At 37.1% G+C, this 21,122-nt stretch overlaps 1 protein-coding gene across 3 annotated transcripts; it reads left to right on the top strand.

Moving 5' to 3' along the window:
- Positions 1-1,443: 1,443 nt before the first annotated feature.
- asxl2 (ASXL transcriptional regulator 2) lies at positions 1,444-21,112 on the top strand. Of its 3 annotated transcripts, none has more exons than XM_039667586.2 (12): positions 1,444-1,623; positions 5,543-5,625; positions 6,896-7,004; positions 7,466-7,610; positions 9,778-9,896; positions 10,368-10,485; positions 10,659-10,799; positions 10,879-11,039; positions 11,152-11,248; positions 12,057-12,162; positions 13,127-13,760; positions 14,999-21,112. In XM_039667586.2, exons 1-12 carry the CDS (start codon positions 1,567-1,569, stop codon positions 16,841-16,843), a joined length of 3,615 nt encoding a protein of 1,204 aa, XP_039523520.2. In that variant the 5' UTR covers positions 1,444-1,566; the 3' UTR covers positions 16,844-21,112. The 3 variants fall into 3 exon arrangements, with proteins under 3 accessions (XP_039523520.2, XP_088976629.1, XP_039523534.2); XM_089120503.1 differs by lacking the exon at positions 1,444-1,623 and adding an exon at positions 1,752-3,997; XM_039667600.2 differs by lacking the exons at positions 1,444-1,623; positions 5,543-5,625; positions 6,896-7,004; positions 7,466-7,610 and adding an exon at positions 8,780-8,889.
- Positions 21,113-21,122: the final 10 nt, after the last annotated feature.

The following is a 21,122-nucleotide window of genomic DNA, read 5'->3' as shown; positions in this document are numbered from 1 at the left end:
ACTAGTTAGCGCTATAACATAAAAAAACATAAAAATGACATCATTAACAAGCATGCAAAGTTTCATTGAGATCGGACTATAGGTGGCGCTATAACTGTTAAAACTGTTAAAAACAATGTATTCCCTATGGTAAATTGCCATTATTGACTGTAAATGGTGTGTTCCATCTAAGGTCATCTAATTTCCAGATGTTAACTTTCAAAACCAGTGCAGCACAATTATCTGGACTCTCTAGAGCAATAATGATTAGAAAAGGTTGAACTTCTACATTTTGATGGCTATAATAGGGTCACTTCAATACATGTGACCTTGACCGAGTGTCCTCAAAAGCCTATATCTCTTCAATGAATGCTCAGATCATCTTAAAAACAAGTGAGAACATGTTGCACATTAGTAAAAATACATGAATTGTTTCAGACGGATTGAACAAAATATGCCTATATAATAGCTAAAAAGGTAAAAATTACATGAACATAATGGCCTATAAAGCCAATAAGTCATGAGCTTAGAATTATAAGGTTCTATCTCCGTTTAGGGTAGTTCTGAGATATTGAGCATCAAAGTTTTTACATCCCAGCTGGCAAAACTGTTATTTAGTATAATCTTCTATTATAGCTCAACAAGACCATCACCCTACAGGTACTTTGTGAATAAAATATCAAAAAAGGCGCTCGCTTCGTGTCTTAGGCCATCAATGTGTACTTACATTAACGAGTCATTAAATCATGTTTAATTTTGACTTCTCTGTGCATGCTTTTTGGTGGACCCCCCTTAGCCTCCAGTGTATGACTGATAGACAACAACGGTTTGACTGAAAAATGTCAAAATTGAAAATACTGTGGAAACAAAGACACCTACATCTTGGATGCCCTTGAGGTAAGCTAAACATCAACAATCAAGAAAGTGTTCAAATTGTTTTTTCCCTATTGCAGTGTATCTGTTGTTTTATAATTTGTACCCTCACAAACTATTTTTTGTGAAAGGTTTGCATAAAACGTATGCTTGATGTTTTTGTTACAAAAACTAACTGCCACTTGTTTTATTTTGATATTTAGTGAAATTACAGCCTACATAATAAAGTCTAAGACACATTTTATAAACACATAGGCTTACTTTTAAATATATATATATATATATATATATATATATATATATATATATATATATATATATATATATATATATATTTTTTTTTCCCCTCTGTTGACCACAGTAATCTAACATGTGAAAATAAAGCTTTGTTTTAAACTCATGATGATTTAGCTTCTGCTAAATGCCATGAATGTAATTTAATCGGTATGCACGCTTAAAATCGATACTATGTGCAAGCGTGTGTGTTTGTTTGGAGTTTGAATGAAAACAAAGGAGAGTGAGTACTAGCCTTAGGTAGGTGGTTTCCCCTGAACTGTCATCGTACAGTAAGATGACGTTTCCCAGAGGGTCACATGATTTGTCTCTTACAGTAAAAACCCAATATGGCAGAGATGGCAGGTCTTGCACGGTAACTAAAGCAACATCAACACTTTCTACAGCACCCTGGTCGATTTTTCGAGACCGACCGCCGACATGAGGGAGAGACAGAAGAAGAAAAAGGGGAGGACGTGGGCAGAGGCCGCCAAAACGGTAAAACAGAAGACTTCTTGAAAGCTTGTTTAGCTTGTTTTCGCCTTGTGCTCCCACTTGTACAACTGTGTTTATGAGTTCATGACCCGCTGGTGTAGGCGAAGTATTGCGTATGCATTTCAGGGCCTGGTTTCGGTTGATGTTGCCAAAGTGCATTTAGATCCATACACTATAAAGCATGATATAACGCATGCATGAACTGGTTTTACCCATATTTACGTAACATTTGGGAACTTTTTTGATCCGGGAAGTGATTCGATGAAACGCCTGTAGCATGACGTTCTTGTCAGTTGCTAGCAAGCGCGAGGCAGCTTAGCGCGCTTATGTAGACTAGTGACACTTCGCTGGTTAGCCAGTTAGCTTAGCTCAGCTCACCCACAAAATAACCCAGTAATTTCGTTAACCTATCAAGGACACTGTAATATTACTTCTTGCTTATGAATTCCTCAGTGTTTTGTGCTGTAAACGGTTTTTATCACCGACCGCTTAAACATGATGTTGTATCTTTAGAGACCGCGAGTTTGTCAAACAGAGCTTGTTTACTTTTTGACGTCGTTAAAATGGTTGTTTTGATGGTATTATCTTATCTTTCCGCATTGTTGTTGCATTAAACTTGTTTGTAATATGCGAGACACTGGAACTGAACTGAGATACAAGTGTCTCTTGTCTTCTGAGATACAAGTGACTTCAAACTGAAGTTTCATATTCACAGTTTTTGATTATGCACCTGTTTGTCTTCAGTCGGATATTTTTGATGAATCGGATGACGAATCTGAATGAACTATTTGTTTGCGAATTAACGTTAGTCTGAATCAGACAGCGGTTCTAGAACGAGTGGATTTGTACATCTCCAAATCGCAGTGTCCGGGTCAGCAGCTGAACTGTCTCTTTGTCCAAATCGTAATGAACGAAAAGAGTTGGCCTACAGCAGAAAATGCAAATATAACTGAAAATTCTTATGCCAGGACTGTATGAACAGGTTTACAGTACAATGAACGTGGACTTATGCAATTACAATAAAAACCGTCCAATTCTTATTAAGTGAAAACAAAGCTACAGCAGAAAAGAAAGAAAGAAAAAAACAGTACTGTAAATGCTTATGACTTGAATGGGGGTATTCCAGAAAGCAGGTTATGTGACATACCCGGGTATGTTTAAGGGTAAGCGGATAACCTCAACTTTCAGGGCCAAAACAGAGGTAACTTTCAGGATTTGTAAAAGTAGTCAACTAGCCATAGCTACTTAGTAACTTAACATAACCTGCTCCAGCAAATCCTTTTCCAGGGTTAGTTTCATTTTTGCATGCCTTATTGATGAGGCACCGTGGGTGTGAGAGAATGTGCACAATATTATATAGTAAGTTATATCAATGTACAGCACTATTAAAACAAGGTGATGTTGTTTATTTTATTCTAATATATTTATATATGATAGGGTTGGGAAGTAACAGAATACATGTAACAACATGGATCCAAAACCTGGTAACTAATTAGTTACAGTTACGTCAAAAAACAAAGTAATCAGATTATAGTTACATTTTGTAAAAAAATTGGGAAAACTATCAGGATTTCGGTTTCACTTAAAACTAAATAAATTTGTATTTTGACATAATAATACTATATTGACTGACCGCAGTGATGTGCGGATCCAAAAGAAATCTTAATAGGCTACATTACTTTCATTTTGTGGTGCTTGGATTACGTTACTGAATACTTTTTTATGATGTAATTTGTAACTGTAATGGAATACATTTTTAAAGTAAATAATTGGCATCAAACAATATTTTTCTTATTCACAGTTAGTAAAGATTAGCCTATTAAAATGAAAAGATTGAAAAATGTTTGATGGTAAGATAACCTTGCTTTGGTTTAAAGTACAATGAACTGGGGCACATGCAATTACAATAAAACCCATAAATAAAACATAAAAGCATGAAATGAAAATTCACCCTTTCTATTTTCTAAATGCATGCATATTCATCATCATTATAATTATTTAGGTGACAAATTATTATTCTGTGACATATTCTCTGGCCAACAAACAAACACGGTGTGATTATAATTCAGGCTGCATCACAAGTCAGAATTCAGACCGGAATCTGTAGCATTCAAATATTCATCTAGTTCTTTTTGCTTGAAGATCAGATTCATCACGCCGGTATGGAGCCGAAGCTGGCCAAAGGGTCTGTGCGGTGGACCTGTCTGGTTCTTGTGGTCTTTGCCGAGTTTTGCTGATGGTTGTCATGGCGACGAGGCCTTTACTGGGGATTCTCTATTAGACACGGTCTGTGCTGACATTCAGGGCTGCGTTTTGGTCATGTCTAGGTGCAGGTCAACCATCTGATCTGGATATGGACCGGGTCCGGCTGACTACGGTAAACTCAGGATAAGGATAAGACAGACAGTCTAATATTAGCGCAGATGCCATTCTTCGTATGATGTAACAAGTACATCGGGTGTTATAGGAAGTATTCCCGGTGTTTATGCAGCCTAACAATCATTTAACTGATTTGAATAATAGAATTTGATAATGTGTTATGTGTATGCCAGGTTAAAGAGTTGTGTTTTTAGTCTAGATTTAAACTGACAGAGTGTGTCTGTTTTCTGAACAAAGCTGGGAAGACTTTTCCAGAGTTTGGGTGCTAAATAGGAAAAGGATCTACCGCCTGGAGTTTATTTTGATATTCTCGGTATTCTCTTTTTTGCCATCAACCTGCCAGGGTCTGCCAGATGAAAGTTAGCCTGTAGTGCTTAATCTGACACATTTACAGGATGGACTTGATTGCTCATCATGTTAATTAATGTGCATTGTCCCCTTTAAAATAAAATAAAGAATAGAAAATAATTTTCAACTGGCCAAAACTTTTACATGAATGAAGGACTATAATGCGTTAAGAGCTCGCTCAGGTACTGAGGGGCTAAACCATTTAGTGCTTTGTTGGTAATTAGCAAGTTTTTAAAATGAATGCGATGTTTAATAGGGAACCAATGCAGTGTTGACCGAATCGGGCTAGTAAGAACTCGAGCTGCTGCGTTTTGAACCAGCTGGAGTTTAAGCGTGCAGGGCAAACAAACACCCAGTAGAGCAATACAATAATCTAGCCTTAAGTTCATTATGCATGATGTTAACTTTTCTGCATTTGTCATTGAGAGAATATGTCGTAATTTAGATATTTTTAAGATGTAAAAATGCGGTTTTACAGATACTGGAAATGTGGCTTTCAACTGAAATGTTGATATCAATGAGCACACCCAGGTTCCTAATTGACGACGAAGACTTGACAGAGCAGCCATCAAGTGTTTGACAGTATTCTAGGTTATTGCGTGCAGAGGTTTTTGGTCCGACTCCAATAATTAGAATCTCAGTTTTTTTCTTCAGAATTAAGTAATAGGAAATTACCATTCATTCATTTTTTTATATCAATGATGCATTCCATTAATTTAGTGAATTGGTATGTTTTGTCAGGGCGGAAAGAAATATAGAGCTGAATATCATCAGCGTAACGGTGAAAACTAACGCCATGCTCCTCCCTAATGATATCTCACAAGAGTAGCATGTACAGGAATAAAATCAACGGTCCTAATACTGAGCCTTGTGGTTCTCCATACTGAACTTGTGATTGATATGACAGCACATGACCGCACACGTGTGTTGGCTTTTCCTAAATATAACCACTTTAGAATGCAGTTCTAACACGTTTCTCTGATCCAATAATAATAATTACCGGTAGATTAGTTTCACAGGACGGCATTGTCTGCTTCACTGAGGTCAATTAATTATAGAATTCAAAAGCATTACTGTCTAACAAGCCTCCTTTTTAGACTGACCATCCGTTCATCTACTTCATCCTTTCTCTGCGGTTACTGCTATAGTGAGTCATAGCTGAATTACTCATTTGTTCCCGTAATACTGTTCACAGGTGCTCGAGAAGTACCCCAACACACCGATGAGTCATAAAGAGATCCTGCAAGTAATTCAGAGAGAAAGGCTTAAGGAGATAAGGTGAGGTCATTCTCCAGATGTTTGTTGAGTATTTCTTTATTAAAATAGCAGGCTATTTTAATAAAGAAAGCAGGCTTCCCCTGAACTGTACTAGATCATACACCTTTTATGTTTTATTTACTCTCTTTTGTTTTATTTTTCCAAAGCAAAATTTAACGTAATGTTTTTTTTTTTGTTTTTTTTTTACATTTCTCTGTTGTCTTCCAGAAGGTAAGATTATACAGTAGTGCACCCTCCCCTCCAACTAACTTAAATCTATTAGCCAATCCCTTTGCACGTTATTAACATGTCCACAGTTGACAGCATGTCTCTGTAAACCCCAAGAGCGAGGACCTGATGGCCATGGCTTTGACCATATCTGAAATGGCTAGTGGCTTGTTGTGCTTCTGGCAGTTTTGCTCTGTTTGAAGATGTTTCATAATATGATTATCTATGTACTGAATGCTTGTTTAGTCTCCTTAAGCTCATCATTATGATTATTTATTAAAAAAAAAATGCTTTCTAAAAAAGACAAATTATACATAACAAAACTATCTGCAAGGCAGAACTATTAAAGCATTTTTGTTAATTGGAATAAAGCTGAAATAAAATAATAAAATTTGAAATGTTGCCTTGGTTACATTAATTAAGAAATAAACAAAAACTCGACTAAAACCAAAACTGAAATAAAAATTAACTTAAAAACAAAAGTAATAATATAATAAAATTTACAACAGCATATAAAGAATGACTAATAGTTAAACAGAAATACTAATATTAAAAGGAAAACTGGAAATATTAAAATAAAAGCTAATTCAAAATATTAATAAATAGTGTATACTGTAAAAACTACAGAAATCACCCCCTTTCAATACCATTTCAATGAGCAGCACTGACTCTGAGCTCCCTGAAACGCTTCGATTGGAGTCTTGAGTTTTTTCCATTAACATGCACATCACAATATTCCTCATTTACATAAATAATTCCACAAAAAAAGGGGCGAGGCCTGGTTGAGTTGTGTTAGTAGTGTTGAAACTGGTAAGGTGTGTGACATTTCCAAAACACACAAAGCATTTGACTAATAACAACACACTGACTGCACCAGCCGACCAATCAGAGCTCCTTGCACTTTTCAGAAGGAGTGGCTTCATTGAGACAGAGCGTTACTGACAGGCTGGGAAAAGAGGTGTTGCAACAATGTAAAACGTGAAAAATAATGTGTTTGAATATTCAAGCATAAAAACCTATTCTAGTAGAGCCATATATATAATTTATTATTATTATTTTTTAGTGGGACTTCCCCTCTTGCCTGTCTCAATGCCATGCTCCATACAAACTCACGTGGAGATGAAGGGATCTTCTACAAGGTCCCCGGTCGAATGGGAGTCTATACACTGAAGGTAATATGAATGAATGAGGTAATTATATAGCTCTTTCATATGTACTACATACAGTCAGTTTACATACAATATATTAATAACATGCATACCTTGAATGCACCGTAAGTTGCATTTGATAAAAGTGCCTGCCAAATGATGAATAAAAGTAAATATAAATGCTGGTTTCCTATTGCGTGTCTGTTCTCTCTGTTTAATGGCATGAATATTTACTGTACCATTTGCTGTTATAATTAATTAATGCTCCATTAACGTTAGTATAACAAGCCACACTTGTCGATGTGGTTTCGTTTAATTGAAAATGTAAAAACTAGCAAATTTCTAGATATTTATGCTCTACACATTCCTAATTATTTATTAATGTATAAATTACCATTAACTGTTTGATCAGATTCAAGTGAGCAGTTTTATGAACATTAGTGTTTGGCATCTGATGAGTATGTTTTGTATTTGTATGTGAGCAGAAGGACATTGGAGATGTGATGAAAGAACTGTCAGAAGAGGATTCAGAGGACAGCAGTGATAACATGTCTGATACCCGATGCTCAGAAAATACCAGCACCACTACCTACGGCAAAGATGGACGCAGAGGAAGGTGGAAGAGGAGAGGTACCACATTTTTATGAGCTCTGAATAGCCAAACTTAGAGCTGAAGTGTGTCATTTCTGCACCACGAACATTCCCCCTGTCTGTCATTGGTCAGATAGGCCTAGTTTCATTCCAGAATCATGTCATTGGATAGGCCTGTCTCGGATCACTGAAACAGAAAAATGTTTTGATATATTTCCATTTGTAGCTCCTCCACCTCTATGAATTACCATACAAAAGGCTTGTTCTTGTATATTAAACTGGAATAGGACGAAGTATTTTAACATTTAACATACACTACCGTTTAAAAGTTTTACTCGCCTATGCTATTTAATAAAACAGTAATATTGTGAAATATTATTGCAATTTAAAATAACTGTTTTCTGTTATTAATATTTTACAATGTAATTTATAATGTAATATTGATGACAAAGCTGAAAAATGACAAAGCATTCAGTCATTTATGTGCGGCCCGGCCCAAAGATCATCTGGTCATTTTTTTGGCAAAATTGAGCAAGATTTGAAGGAGTAGTAGTGAAAAAACTGTACTTTTCAAAATTCTACTATAATGGGCTGAGTCTTAATGTAAGATATTGATTGTGATCGATTAAAAGCTATAGAGTTGGTCCTAGAGACTCAAAATTGGTCCAATTACTATTCATTACGTCACTACAATTGTGCCAAATTTCATAATTTTTCTATGTTTCGTTGATAGGGCTGCCATTCCCATTCGGGAAAAATAATAAGAAAACTAATAGATACAATAGGGGCTTGGCCCCTAATAATAACAATAATTTTAAACAGCATTTACACTCAACAAAAAAACCTGTCAGTAGATTTTTAAACTGACACTAGTTTGCTAAAATATCAGTCTGACATTTATATTGAAAGATTTGAAGAAATATTATAAAATATAACCTATGGTCCCATGATCACTGTTAGATATTAAGACTCATGTGTTATGGGATGTAGATGAATATGTAGATGATGTTCTGAACCATGAATGTGTAATACACTGATTTTGATATATGTGTAAATGACTTTACAATGTACATTTGCTCCTTTCAAGTCAAAATATTATTTGAATGCAGAACACCCTTTAAACAGGAAATTCTACTTTTTTTCTCTCTCTCTCTCTTTTTTTTTTGCAAGATTGATACCACTTCCTCATATATTTGAAGTATAAGTACGAAGTTATCTAGACAAACACAGGCTTTTCCTCAAGCTGTCTTGTAGAAACTTTAAAATTATTTGAGGATAATGCACTCTAATAGAGCAAATTCCTGTAGAACCAAGTACTGTAAGTAACAATTTTTAATCTTAATATGCTGATGAAACTTTAATGTTGTGAATTGAGAAGATTATTGTTGTATCAGAGAGAGAAACTAACTCAGCAAAGACAAGGAAATAATTACCGCAGCAGTAGCATATCATTCATGAGAGTTAGTTTGATCAAGCATTTTTTTTTAAATGTGCTTTAGTTAGTAGGATCTATTAGTCAAAGTGAACGTTGATTTATATTACACCATTTACGGTATAATATTACAATGAAATTTTTTTTTTTTTTTTGGGGGGGGTTCGGTTCTTACTTTTACTTTGACTTTCTGACCAGCACTTTGTTGCCACTACATCTGACTTTGGTGAAAGTATTTGAATGCCTTGCTGACTTAAACAGTTTTTTTTGTGATGTTTGAGAAGTTTTTGTTATTGAGAATTCTGCTGATTTAAATGTGTCACAAGGTCAAGTTATCTAGCTGGCTGGATAGATGACTTGTGAGAGTCTTGGAAAAATTAGGAAGAAAGGATTGCATTTGGCATTTCTAAATCATCACACAGTGTATTTGTTTTCCAGCAAAAGTGTATTTAAGAATTTATAGCGGTCATGGAAAAGCAGTGATACTGCAAGATAACAACTCAACTTATATATAAAAATATATATATGTATTAAAAAATATTATATGTAAATATTATATGTAAAATATATATTAAAAAAATTCTAAAAAAAAAATTCTAAAATTTTTAAAAGTAATAATTTACTTAGTGTACTTTTCGATGTATTTTGGAAACTTGTATTAACCTTGAATGAGTTGTCATTGAGTAAAAATTAAGTTTTTGCATTTGCCTGTTTATTTGTGTTTGTGGTACAGATGTCCAAATACCCAATGTATTGCTTTCCAATCATTCGCAGTGCCAACAAAACTGCAGTCTCAGCCGTCCTCCCCACAGTCTCGCTGTTCGTCTCCGTCAGTCTCCAGCAGCAAACTCATGTCCCCATCACAGAAACACAGCAAGAAGGCCCTCAAACAGGTGCTGCCATTTACACCTCTCAAGTTATAAATAACAGTTAATGTACATAACATAAGGGGTCTTATTTTCATGGTATTTTTTGTTACGATAACGGTATATCACATTATGTTAGTTTTTGCTTGAAATTCAACATACAAATGCTTTATATATTGAATAACCATGTGGTAATGCCTATTTGGATAATTAATTTGATAATAAATTACCAAATAGGCATTACCACATGGTAATTTATTTTTAATTAGTTATCCTATTTGGATAATTAATTAAAAATAAATTAGAAGTACTTAACAAAACAATTTTTAATTGCAAAACCAAAGTTCATTAAAAGGTCAACTATATAAACCCACTATGTGCTCACTGGTTTAAACCTTATGCTGTTGAGAGACCCTCTATGCTCTTTGTTGGCAACAGAAATAACTTATGTTAAGTAATCTGTGGGTTTATGGACATTCTCCATTTCTTCATTTATAGGCACTGAAACAGCAGCAGCAGAGAAATCAACGCCGGCAATGTGGAATCCCCAGCGCCTCAAGCCCACGGCTGCTCCTCAAGACTGTCAAAGACGTGGCTCGTGACTCCTCCAAATCCTGTACGTACTGTTTTTGTTACTACAGTATTTTTACAGTTTCACTAGGCACTGTTTTTCATTGTGATGATGTAAGAAATAAAAGCATGTTCTTCAGATGTGTCTAAACTTTTGATGGTGCTATATATTTTTGTCAATGAAAAAGAGATATAAAACCGTATGTCTGTTTGCTGTAGCCTGGGAGCTGAAACAGACAGAGTGCCGCCCTGCCAGTCCACAGAACTCTACCTCCAGCTCGTCCTCCTCTGTCAAAGCAGATGTGTGCCATGCGACTGGTGCCCGAAAGGTGTCTCAGCGCTCCAGTCGGCTCAGTGCCAGTGAGTATCGTCGCAGATTGATGTCATTTGTGTCAGCACATGATGTACTGTAACTGATCCCACCGCTTTTGCTTTTCAGGACAACTGAGGCGCACCAAGTGTGAGATAGATGTTGAGACACCAGATTCCATCCTTGTCAACACCAACTTGCGAGCACTAATCAACAAGCACACATTCTCACTGTTGCCTACAGAGTGTCAACAGAAGCTTCTTAAGATGCTCCCAGATGTTGACCAGCAGGTAGTGTAATGCAGAAGAACCCTGCTGTGTTCAACATACAGAATGATTTTGTGGATCATGAATTGTTATTTATGAACCAATTATGGTGCTGAGTGGTCACTCTTTGTTGCAGGCTAGTATAGATGGAGCATTGAAGGTGACCAGCTCTGCCTTGAACAATGAATTCTTCACATCAGCAGCACAATCATGGAAAGAGAGGTTGTCAGAGGGTCAGTTATTGTCCTTGTGTCTTAAACGTGTACTAAGTACATTTTTGTTATAATTTCATTGCCTGATACATCATAGACCTTATTCAGAGCAGCGCCATGACAGGTATGAAAGTGAGGGTGTGCGGGATAGACTTACCGTGTTTCCAATGGCATCCGCTGTAAAAAGCTGAATAAAGCGGCTAGATTACTTACAATTTTCCACAGCTTACATTGTCGGGAGTTTTTTGTCAACTGACATTTCTTAGAAAGATATTTTTCCAGTGTTTCATGAGCAGAACAATCCGAAAACACATTAAATAACAATACAGCCCATTGAAGAGATGCAAGTCCATCCCTCACAGCCTCGCTTTCATTCTCATTAACGATCAAAGATGGCGCTGCCTTGAATAAGGCGTATTGGCCTTGACATTTTTTACTCTCAGTGTGGATATAGCATCACACAAAAGCAAATGTTTTTGGTCACAATTATAGAAAAACCCTATTTGGAGGTATTCTTTTCACTCCCATTTAATTTATTCCACACAACTGAAAGTGTCCAGCAAATGAGTGGTTATCGAGATAAAATAAGTAGTATTTAACAAGTCATGTGATCTCAACATGGCAGCCCCCATAAGGAGGCCATATCAAAGGAGACTTCATTTTAACGTGAATGTACTTATTCTTACGCATTTTTCTATTTAGAGTAAACCATTATACAGAGGAAAAAGTTACTTGATGCTAGTTTTAAAAAAAAGTTACTTGGTAATTTTGTAATAAGCAGATTTATCTGCAATATTTGTATGTGGCTAATGCATAACTGTGTTCTCAGGTGAGTTTACCCCAGAGCTGAGACTGAGAATGCGGCAAGAAATTGAGAAGGAAAAGAAGGTGGAACTTTGGAAAGAGCATTTCTTTGAGAGCTACTATGGTGAACAGTAAGTCAGCCACCACACCATATGGAAATACTGAAAAAAGAAAATCTGAGGGGGTGGTCAGGGGGTGGTGTACAATTCTGTTACTGAAATATTGGCACTCGTGGGTCTCTCACACTCACTGAATTAAGTGCCTCGGATATACCGTATATCGTGCACTTAAAAAAAAAAAAAACGGTGAAAAAACGGCAGCTTTGGTTGCCAGAAATGTACTGTAAAAAAAATCCGGTAGCAACACTTTAGGTTTTACAGATTTACCTTAAATGTACAGTTAAAGATGAAATTTAACTGATGTAATGTTAATATATACCAATCTATTGAAGTACTAATCTGTTTTGTACTTTTTGTAATACACTGACAACCACCAAAACAGGTGGTGATGAGAATGTGTCATGATGAATCAAAGCTCATCACAAGGAGCTTTTCCACAAGCTAAGAAGGTAAATACTAATAAATATAAAAGGTGCACAGTGTGGTTCACATAAGCACAAAACACCATCATGGTAACACATGACACTAAAGTAATGTAATAAACATAAATTCAGCAACGTTAGATATAACTTAAAACCCTAATAAACATAACTGATTATAAAAACCTAAGACATACTTTAGTTATTTCAACAAAAAGTGTCACGCAGGGAATCCCGGGAATGTCAATTAACGTTTTTTCACTGTAAATTATACCACGACTTGTTCTTTTTCACTTCCAAAAACTGTCAATTTAACAGTATTTTAGATGTTAGATATATTAGTTATTCACTGTATATTATAAGGAAAACTGTAAATATGATTTATTATATTTATAGTGTTTTACTGTTAAAATCACGATAATTCTTTACAGTGTGATTCCTGTCATGAAGTTCTATGCCTTATTTTGGTATCCAATCAATGTGAGGCCGGAAAATTGAGTAGTGTGTTTTTAGTAGTAGTAATTTTTGCTAATCTTCAGTCTTTTCTTGCTTTTCAGTTCTGGACTGAGTATAGAGGAATCCAAAGAGCTGACAGAATCCATGGACATTCCTGAACCAGCTAAAAGCTCAGTCCTATCAGTAAAGCCAGAGATTGTCAAAGAGTCTCAGAAGATAAACCCTGTGACAGAGGTCATCCACATGGAGTTAAGATCCAGAGATGTGAAATCAACAGTAACGCATACCTCCCCTGAAGAGCCAGTCAAACCTCCTGCTTCAGAGCAATCACGTTTATCTTTAGACGTAAGGAAGGATGCACAGGAAGAATTGATTTCAGAGTCCTCTGTTCAAAAAGCAGTGGATTCCAAACCTTGCAGTGAGAAAACGCTGGAGATTGAGATCACATGTAAGCCCCCAGCATCTCCTCTGGAAGCGGTAGTCACCTGTTTGAAAGGAAAGGAGACACAAACCACTAAAGAGGAAAGTTCTGTGGGTAATGCTGAACAGATAACGGAGAACGATAAGGCTGGATCACCAATAACTCCCGTCACATCTGAGCCTCTGAAGAGAAAATTCTCTACTGAACTGGATACAGAGCTAAGGACAGAGAAGAAGCCCCGTGTCTCTTTATCAGAAACATCATCCACTGTGACAGATAAAGAAAAAGTAGAACAGAGAGTACCTCCTCTCAAAGTAAGTTTTAGGTTTATTTCTTTTGAAACGACAAAAAAACCTAAATTCACCCTAAGTATTAAACTGCACTGTGTGACACCCTGTTTACACCAGATGAGAGTGATGATGCAATGCATCAAAAGCCATTATAATAATTGATACTGTCTACACTATAAGGTGAAATGTGATGAGTTACTGACAGTTTTAAAGGAGTTGTTCACTTTTAAAAAAACTTTTGCTGATAATTTACTCACCACCATGTCATCCGAGATGTCCATGTCTTTCTTTCTTCAGTCGAAAAGAAATTAAGGTTTTTGATGAAAACATTCCAGGATTTTTCTCCATGTAATGGACTTCAATGGGTACCAAACGGTTTAAGGTCCACAAGACAGTTTCAATGCAAATTGCAAACTGTCCCAAGGGCTTTAAACGATTCCAGATGATGAATAAGGGTCTTATCAAGGGAAACGATCGCTCATTTAAAAAGAACAACAACAAAGTTTAAGGATTATACGCTCAAATGGTATCAAATTCATCAAATTGAAGAATCTTTTACCGAGTCAACTCATTCATTTCGTTCGTTGAATGAACCAAATGACACGAAAAAAGATTCGTTCATTTTGATAAACGAGTTCGAACAGGAGAGTCACGAACGCACATCACAGAACAGAGCAAGGCGACCATTTGAGCTTATAAAACTTCAACTTTAAGACCCTTATTCATCATCTGAAATCATTTAAAGCCCTTTGTACAGTTTGCACTGAAACTGTCTTTTGGACCTTGAACCGTTTGGTTCCCATTGAAGTCCACTATATGGAGAAAAATCGTGGAATGTTTTCATCAAAAACCTTAATTTCTTTTCGACTGAAGAAAGAATGACATGGGGGTGAGTAAATTATCAGCAAGTTTTTTTTTAAAGTGAACTACTCCTTTAAGCAGTTGACAAGGGTCACGCCCAGTGTATACATAAGTGTCATTTGTGCTACTTTTTTTGCAACGCGTATTGTGTGTGTGACTTGTTGAGAGATTTTCAAAGCAACTCTCTTGCAACTGCCTTGGAATGCACTAGCATCTATCGAGAACACTCTAGCAATAATAACAGCGTGCTAAAACCGCTTCAGAACCCTTTTAGCAACCACAATAGCAACGTCCTGGCAGTAACCCACAACACCCTATTATCGTGGTATGGAGTTGACATTAAATGTTAACTTTAGTGGAATTTTGGCTTTGATAGTAACACTTAAACTCTCTCTTTGCAGATCCCAGTGTCAAGAATTCTCTCTGCCCCTGCCTCTATTGAGCAGGTATCTCCAAGGACTCCTGTTCCCTTGACACCCCCTAGCATTCGGCCTGGTCGCACCGGTGCGCGCACTCTAGCTGATATCAAGGCAAAAGCCCAGTTAGCGCGCGCACAGCGTGCTGCTGCAGCAGCAGCCGGGTCATCTTCCTCGAGAGGAACCGGCTCAGTTGGAGGTACCTCAACACCCTCTCCAGCTCGGTCCCTGTCTGAAGATTTTTCACCAGCAAGCAGCAGAAGTCAATCTGTGTCGCCTATAAAGCTAAGCTCTGAATCTCCGGCCCCTGAAGGCACAGTGACTCTCTCACAAACCTCTCCTTCCTCAGGTTTTACTGGACACACAGACCCCGGTTTTGTACCAGACTTCACTGCACAGGGTTTTTTAAAAGAAAATCGCTCTTTGATGGGGTCGCAAACCACTCAGTGCGCATTGAAGGATCAACACAACCTCCTCAGTCCTGGAGGGACACCAGCACCTTCAAGTCAGGCAGGACACAACACAATTGCACAAAACCAGAGACCACAGCAGACACCTTTTTCAGGAGCATTAGTGACCAAACCTAGCTCTTCAATCCCAGCAAACAATCCTCTCGTCACCCAGCTTCTTCAAGGTAAAGAGGTTCCTTTAGAAAAGATCCTCCCAAAGCCACTAGCCCAGGTGGAGGTTCACTCTATGGCCATATCTGCCAAAGATAAAGGGAACCTTGGTACCACCACTGCTGGGTTTAAAAGAGATAGCCCAACAAACCAAGATGATGTCGGTAAATTAGGGAACCAAATTCCTTTTTGTTCATCTGTGATGCAAGTCCGAAGTATGGACAAGTTGGTCAAAGTTGGCACTCAGGACCAGATGCTCCATCCACTAATGCTCAAATGTGAGCAGAAGCACACCAATTCAGACTGTCAACCCTCTCAATTTCAATCCTGTCAGTTAGGTCACATTGAGAGCAGCCTAGACCAGAGTGTCCATCTAGGAATCTTTGGACGGAAGAGGCTATCCAAGCCAGCCATGACAGGACACTACCTCCTCAACGTCTCCACATACGGTAGAGTATCCGAGAGCAGCAAACGGCCACACCTAGCTGGTAATACAACCCTTGCTAACCTGAAGAAAGAGAAAATTGAAGCAGAGGAGAGTGTGAAAGGGAAGACCGAATCACTTGCAGGTTCTCAAGGGCACCTGAATTTCTCAAGGGTCAAAGTGGAACAGCAGGGTTGTTTCATTAATAATAAACCAGATGATGTTTTGGGATCCCAACCCTGTTCTGATATAAAGTCTGAATCTCCATCAGTGAGCTGTTTATCCAGCAAAGAAGGAGACAGCACTTCTACTAGAACCAAAGAAATATGCTCAAAAGCACAGCTTGATATACAGGATAAAACCGAGCGATATCAGTTAAGTGACTGTCACCAACGCACGTTTTTGTCTCAGAAAGCCCATAATGGACCTCAGTATGGTGGCACTATCAGCATGTCTGTCCCTAATGCACTGAACCACAGCATGGCTGACGCTCCAACCTCTCCCACTGTGTCTTGCAGTGGTGATGGTGAAACGGCTAGTGGAGGTATGATGTCTTTTTCAGTCACGGTCACTGCCATACCTGCAGGTCACCTACTGGATCAGAGCAGTCAGGGTGAGACCTCACCTGAGCAAGCCTACATGGAAACCTCTGGGATGGAGGACGTCCAATCAAAGTGCTACTGTCGGCTGAAGGCCATGATTATGTGCAAGGGATGTGGTGCGTTCTGTCATGATGATTGCATTGGTCCATCCAAACTATGTGTCTCATGTTTGGTGGTGCGATAATGGTCATTAAGATAAACTGCAACACGTTCATTAGTTTAAAAAAACAAAACAATCACTGCGGTGAGGGTAGCAGAAATGTTACAACAGTACAGCAGTGGCGCTCTCGCTGTGGGAACCGATTCATCTGTCCATTGTCATTTGAGACAGGCTGTTGTGCTGTTATTCTTTTGGGGGGAATTCACTAAGAATGGATTGCACCTGCTAGTAGTGCTGCTTGTTTGCACGTGTATTCTGCTTTATTTTAGTGGCCGATTCGAGAAAGGAATTATGCATATCAAGTAATGTTGCTTGTAAACATGGCCAGCTACAAGTGGTGTTCGTGTAAGTCAGAGGTCTTCTCGGGTCCCCCGAATCACTTCTTTCCCGAACCCGACTTGCATGAATTAATTTGTTGACCCGAGTCAGACCAGAACAAATTAGACCCCGAGTCCAACCCTACAGCCTTTATTGAATGTAAACGGCATTGACAGTCTGCATCCCCGCAGTCAGTCAGAAAAAAATGTTGTCCTGCTGACTGATTTGGCCGCTGCTCTACTTTAATTAATTTATTTACTTATTTATTATTACTTTATATTATTGGTTGAACGGAAACCTAAAGGTATAATAATATAAACGGTCACAAACGAAGCTTGTTCGCTTGAGAATACTTGCCCTCAAACTTGTCGACGTAACTCGAAACATCCGATTTAAAGCCTTTCTCCTTGTTACCAGAGGGTGTGAGAGATGGCACTTCAATTGACATTGTTCACCATAATCCATGGAAGCAGTGAGTCTAAAATCAATGCTGACGGTGCTCGTTAAAACGGTAGGCAAAAATTTGGAGCAACTGTGCATAGAATCCATTGCACATAGAAGCGTAGATTCAGAGAGATCTGTCAGAATTGTTTTAAATAATATAATTATGTTAAAGGAGTAGATCACTTTAAAAAAAACATTTTGCTGATAATTTACTCACCCCCATGTCATCCATGATGTCCATGTCTTTCTTTATTCAGTTGAAAAGAAATTAAGGTTTTTGAGGAAAACATTCCAGGATTTTTCTCCATATAATGGACTTCAATGGGAACCAAATGATTCAAGATCCAAATGAGAGTTTCAGTGCAAACTGTTCAAAGGGCTTTAAACGACACCAGACGATGAATAAGGGTCTTATCAAGCGAAACGATCGGTCATTTCAAAAATAAATAAAAAAGTTAAAGTTTTATAAGCACAATTGCTCTGTTCTGTGATGAGCGTTCACGAATCTCCTGTTCGAATTCGTTCATCAAAATGAACAAATCTTTTTTCGAGTCATGACTCGAAGGGTCCTAGATAAGACCTTTATTCATCGTCTGGTGCTCGTCGTTTAAAGCCCTTTGAAGCTGCACTGAAACTCTCATTTGGACCGTTTGGTTCCCAATGAAGTCCATTATATGGAGAAAGTCCTGGAATGTTTTCATCAAAAACCTTAATTTCTTTTCGACTGAAGAAAGAAAGACGTGGACATCTTGGATGACATGGGGGTGAGTAAATTATGAGCAAAAGTTTTATTTTAAAAGTGAACTACTCCTTTAAATACCCGGCATAGTTAAAAATAATTCAGGTCTTCTCGGGTCCATTCTGCAAACAAGCATATTTATTTTAAATTACCCAAGAGCCGAGGCCACTAATACCGAACCCGATCCGTGTCCGAGGCACCTGTCAAAGTGGCTCGGGTCGGACCTTGGGTTTCTGGACCGTGAAGACCTCTAGTTTTGAGCACTTAGTTGTGGAGAATGCAGCACACTTCAGTGATATGGCAAGCTTTACTTGGACTGTTCAGTATGGCTGCACTACTGAAATCCAGACACCCGTTTCAGTGCTTTAAGCGCCTGGTTAAACTGGATTGCGGATGGCTTGTAAAAAAGATGCAGGTTTTTCAAAAGTGGCGCAACTGTTTAGTGAATTTGCCCCATTGTGCGTCATTTCTTTACAGCACAAACACAATTAGAATAGTAGAATATGAGGCATGCAAAATGTACAATGCCGAATAATTCTTCCTCTCATTCATTGAGCACCTTTCTTTAGACTCAATATTGAATAGTGGCAATATTTAAAGCTTGTGTCGTTTCTTTAATATTTTTGTAACAATTTCAAAAATGGAAATCAATATACTACTATTTTTGTAGATGTTAAAAATGTTGACCATCCTCCCACCCCTCAGATTATGGGTCTTTCACACACAATTCACACTAGTTTGCTGGATTAGTAACGTGTTACATCAATATTTAGTGTTTGCTTATCCTGCAAAACAATTGTTCGGTTGGTTTTAGCCTTTGTTGTGACTCAAGCAAAGAACCACACAACTGAAATACCAATTACTTTCCAGAATTACTGTGAATATGTAAACCTAATATATTAACCTGCCTTGTTACTAGGTTTATATGGTACTGTTAAAAGTTATTTATGGGAGAGAAGGGAGTTTTGTCAAAAACGTTAACAGGCTATAGCACTTCTCTTACATTGGTGGGTTTCACTTAGGCAATAATGGCAATAATTTGTATATTTACAACATTTATATAAAAAAAAGAGCATTAGCCCCTTACATCATTTTCATCAGGAAAAAATAGGATTTATTAGGGTTGCACTTTTTTATGTTCAGAAAAATGACTTTACCTTTGCTATACCTTTAAAAAAAATGACTTGTACGGATAAAGAGAATTAAAGCACTTCTTAATCAGATAATCTATTGTACCCTCTCAGGAGAAAAAAAAACAGGTCTTAATCATTTCAATAGCCTGTGTCTAATCATTTGAGTTGTTTACGTCACATGAATGACATTGCCAATAATTGGAATAGTACATATTCCCGGTAACTTTAGTTTTTAAGGATAAACTATATGAGCAATGAAGTTAAACACTCAGAAGGGCGAATATATGAAGTTTTTTTGTTTTGTTTTATATTGTAAATACTGACTTTCTTTGAGATGTACAAACATTTTCTACAAAGCTTTCTTGCATCTTGCCTATATATATATATATCTGTTTGTCTGATTGGGTTTTTGTTTGAGAAATACTGTCCAACACAAATCATAATTTCAATCATATTGCAACATTAAATGTTGTGCAATTTCTGTCCTGAAACAATTCTGCTAAACGGATACATTTTGATACCAATAGTTGTATGTACTGTATGTTAAAAAAAAAAAAGTCTCGTCGCATCTTTGAATTAGTCTTTTTTTAATCGTCTGCCTTCCAGGCAATAGAAAAGTAAACGAATTTTAGATGAGAGTTGCTTGGTAATATACCAAAGTCAATTTCTGGTAACTAGATAATCAATTTTTGTTTTTAATGTCTGTCTAGTTAAGCAAAGTAATATATTTTAAGTAATATATTTTAATAAAAAAGAAGTCTATATACAAATCATTTAAGATACAGGGTATTTACTATATCTTTATATTGGCTGTCCCATTTTGGTATACCTTTGTCTGAACTAAGTGTACAAACTTTTTACACATTTTTTTTTTTATACCAAGGCCCTTGTGATAGTCTTTTTGTGTGGCTAGTTTTGCTTGCAATGAATTGATGTTCCCTCACAGTGGATTTTTATTTGACTAATAATATCTGTGTGACACTTACAGCTCACTTTATTGATCACTCGAAGTATAGCTTATTACAGAAAGAAAAAAATCCATCAGGTTTTAGTGTTTGTGTTGTATGAATAACATTAGTAGCGTGGTGGTTGGGTTGTGCTGAATGTCTTTGGGTGTGAGACTGGCTTTCAATGGGAAATTATCGCTTTCATTTACATATATATATATACATATGCAGCATATAAACATTCAAGAGACTCATAGAATATAACTGTGATGCTTCCATTTATATTAGGCCTGAGAACGCATATGAATCTTTAAAAACTGATATTTGGGTTCTTGGAAATATTTTAATTGGTCAGACCTGAAAACACCAGTGGTTAACTGTCGTTGATTATTATTTCCTTTGATAGAGTTGCAATGCATGACTTACCACTGCCTCTGTCCCCAACCTTATATGCCTGTGACATTTTACAAAACACTTGGGTTTTTAAATAATGAGTCAATGTTTTCCCCTGCGGAACCATGAAATGATACGATTATGATTCTTAGTGCAGGAGGTTTTGGTATTCCAGGTCACAATGTGTGTTATTTTATGTTTTAAAAGTCAAATATTTTATGTAAAATAAAGGTGAATGTAAGATAGTAATTGTAATCAGCACTTGTAAGCAAAGTGTATTTTATCAAGAAACAATATAAATAAAATGCTGTCAAATAAATGCAGTGACG

The sequence above is a fragment of the Pimephales promelas genome, chromosome 15 (assembly GCF_988280905.1).
Source record: "Pimephales promelas chromosome 15, fPimPro1.hap1.1, whole genome shotgun sequence".
NCBI classification, from domain to species: domain Eukaryota; kingdom Metazoa; phylum Chordata; class Actinopteri; order Cypriniformes; family Leuciscidae; genus Pimephales; species Pimephales promelas.
The sequence above is the reverse complement of the archived record's forward strand: the minus strand, read 5'-3'. Positions and strand labels throughout refer to the sequence as shown.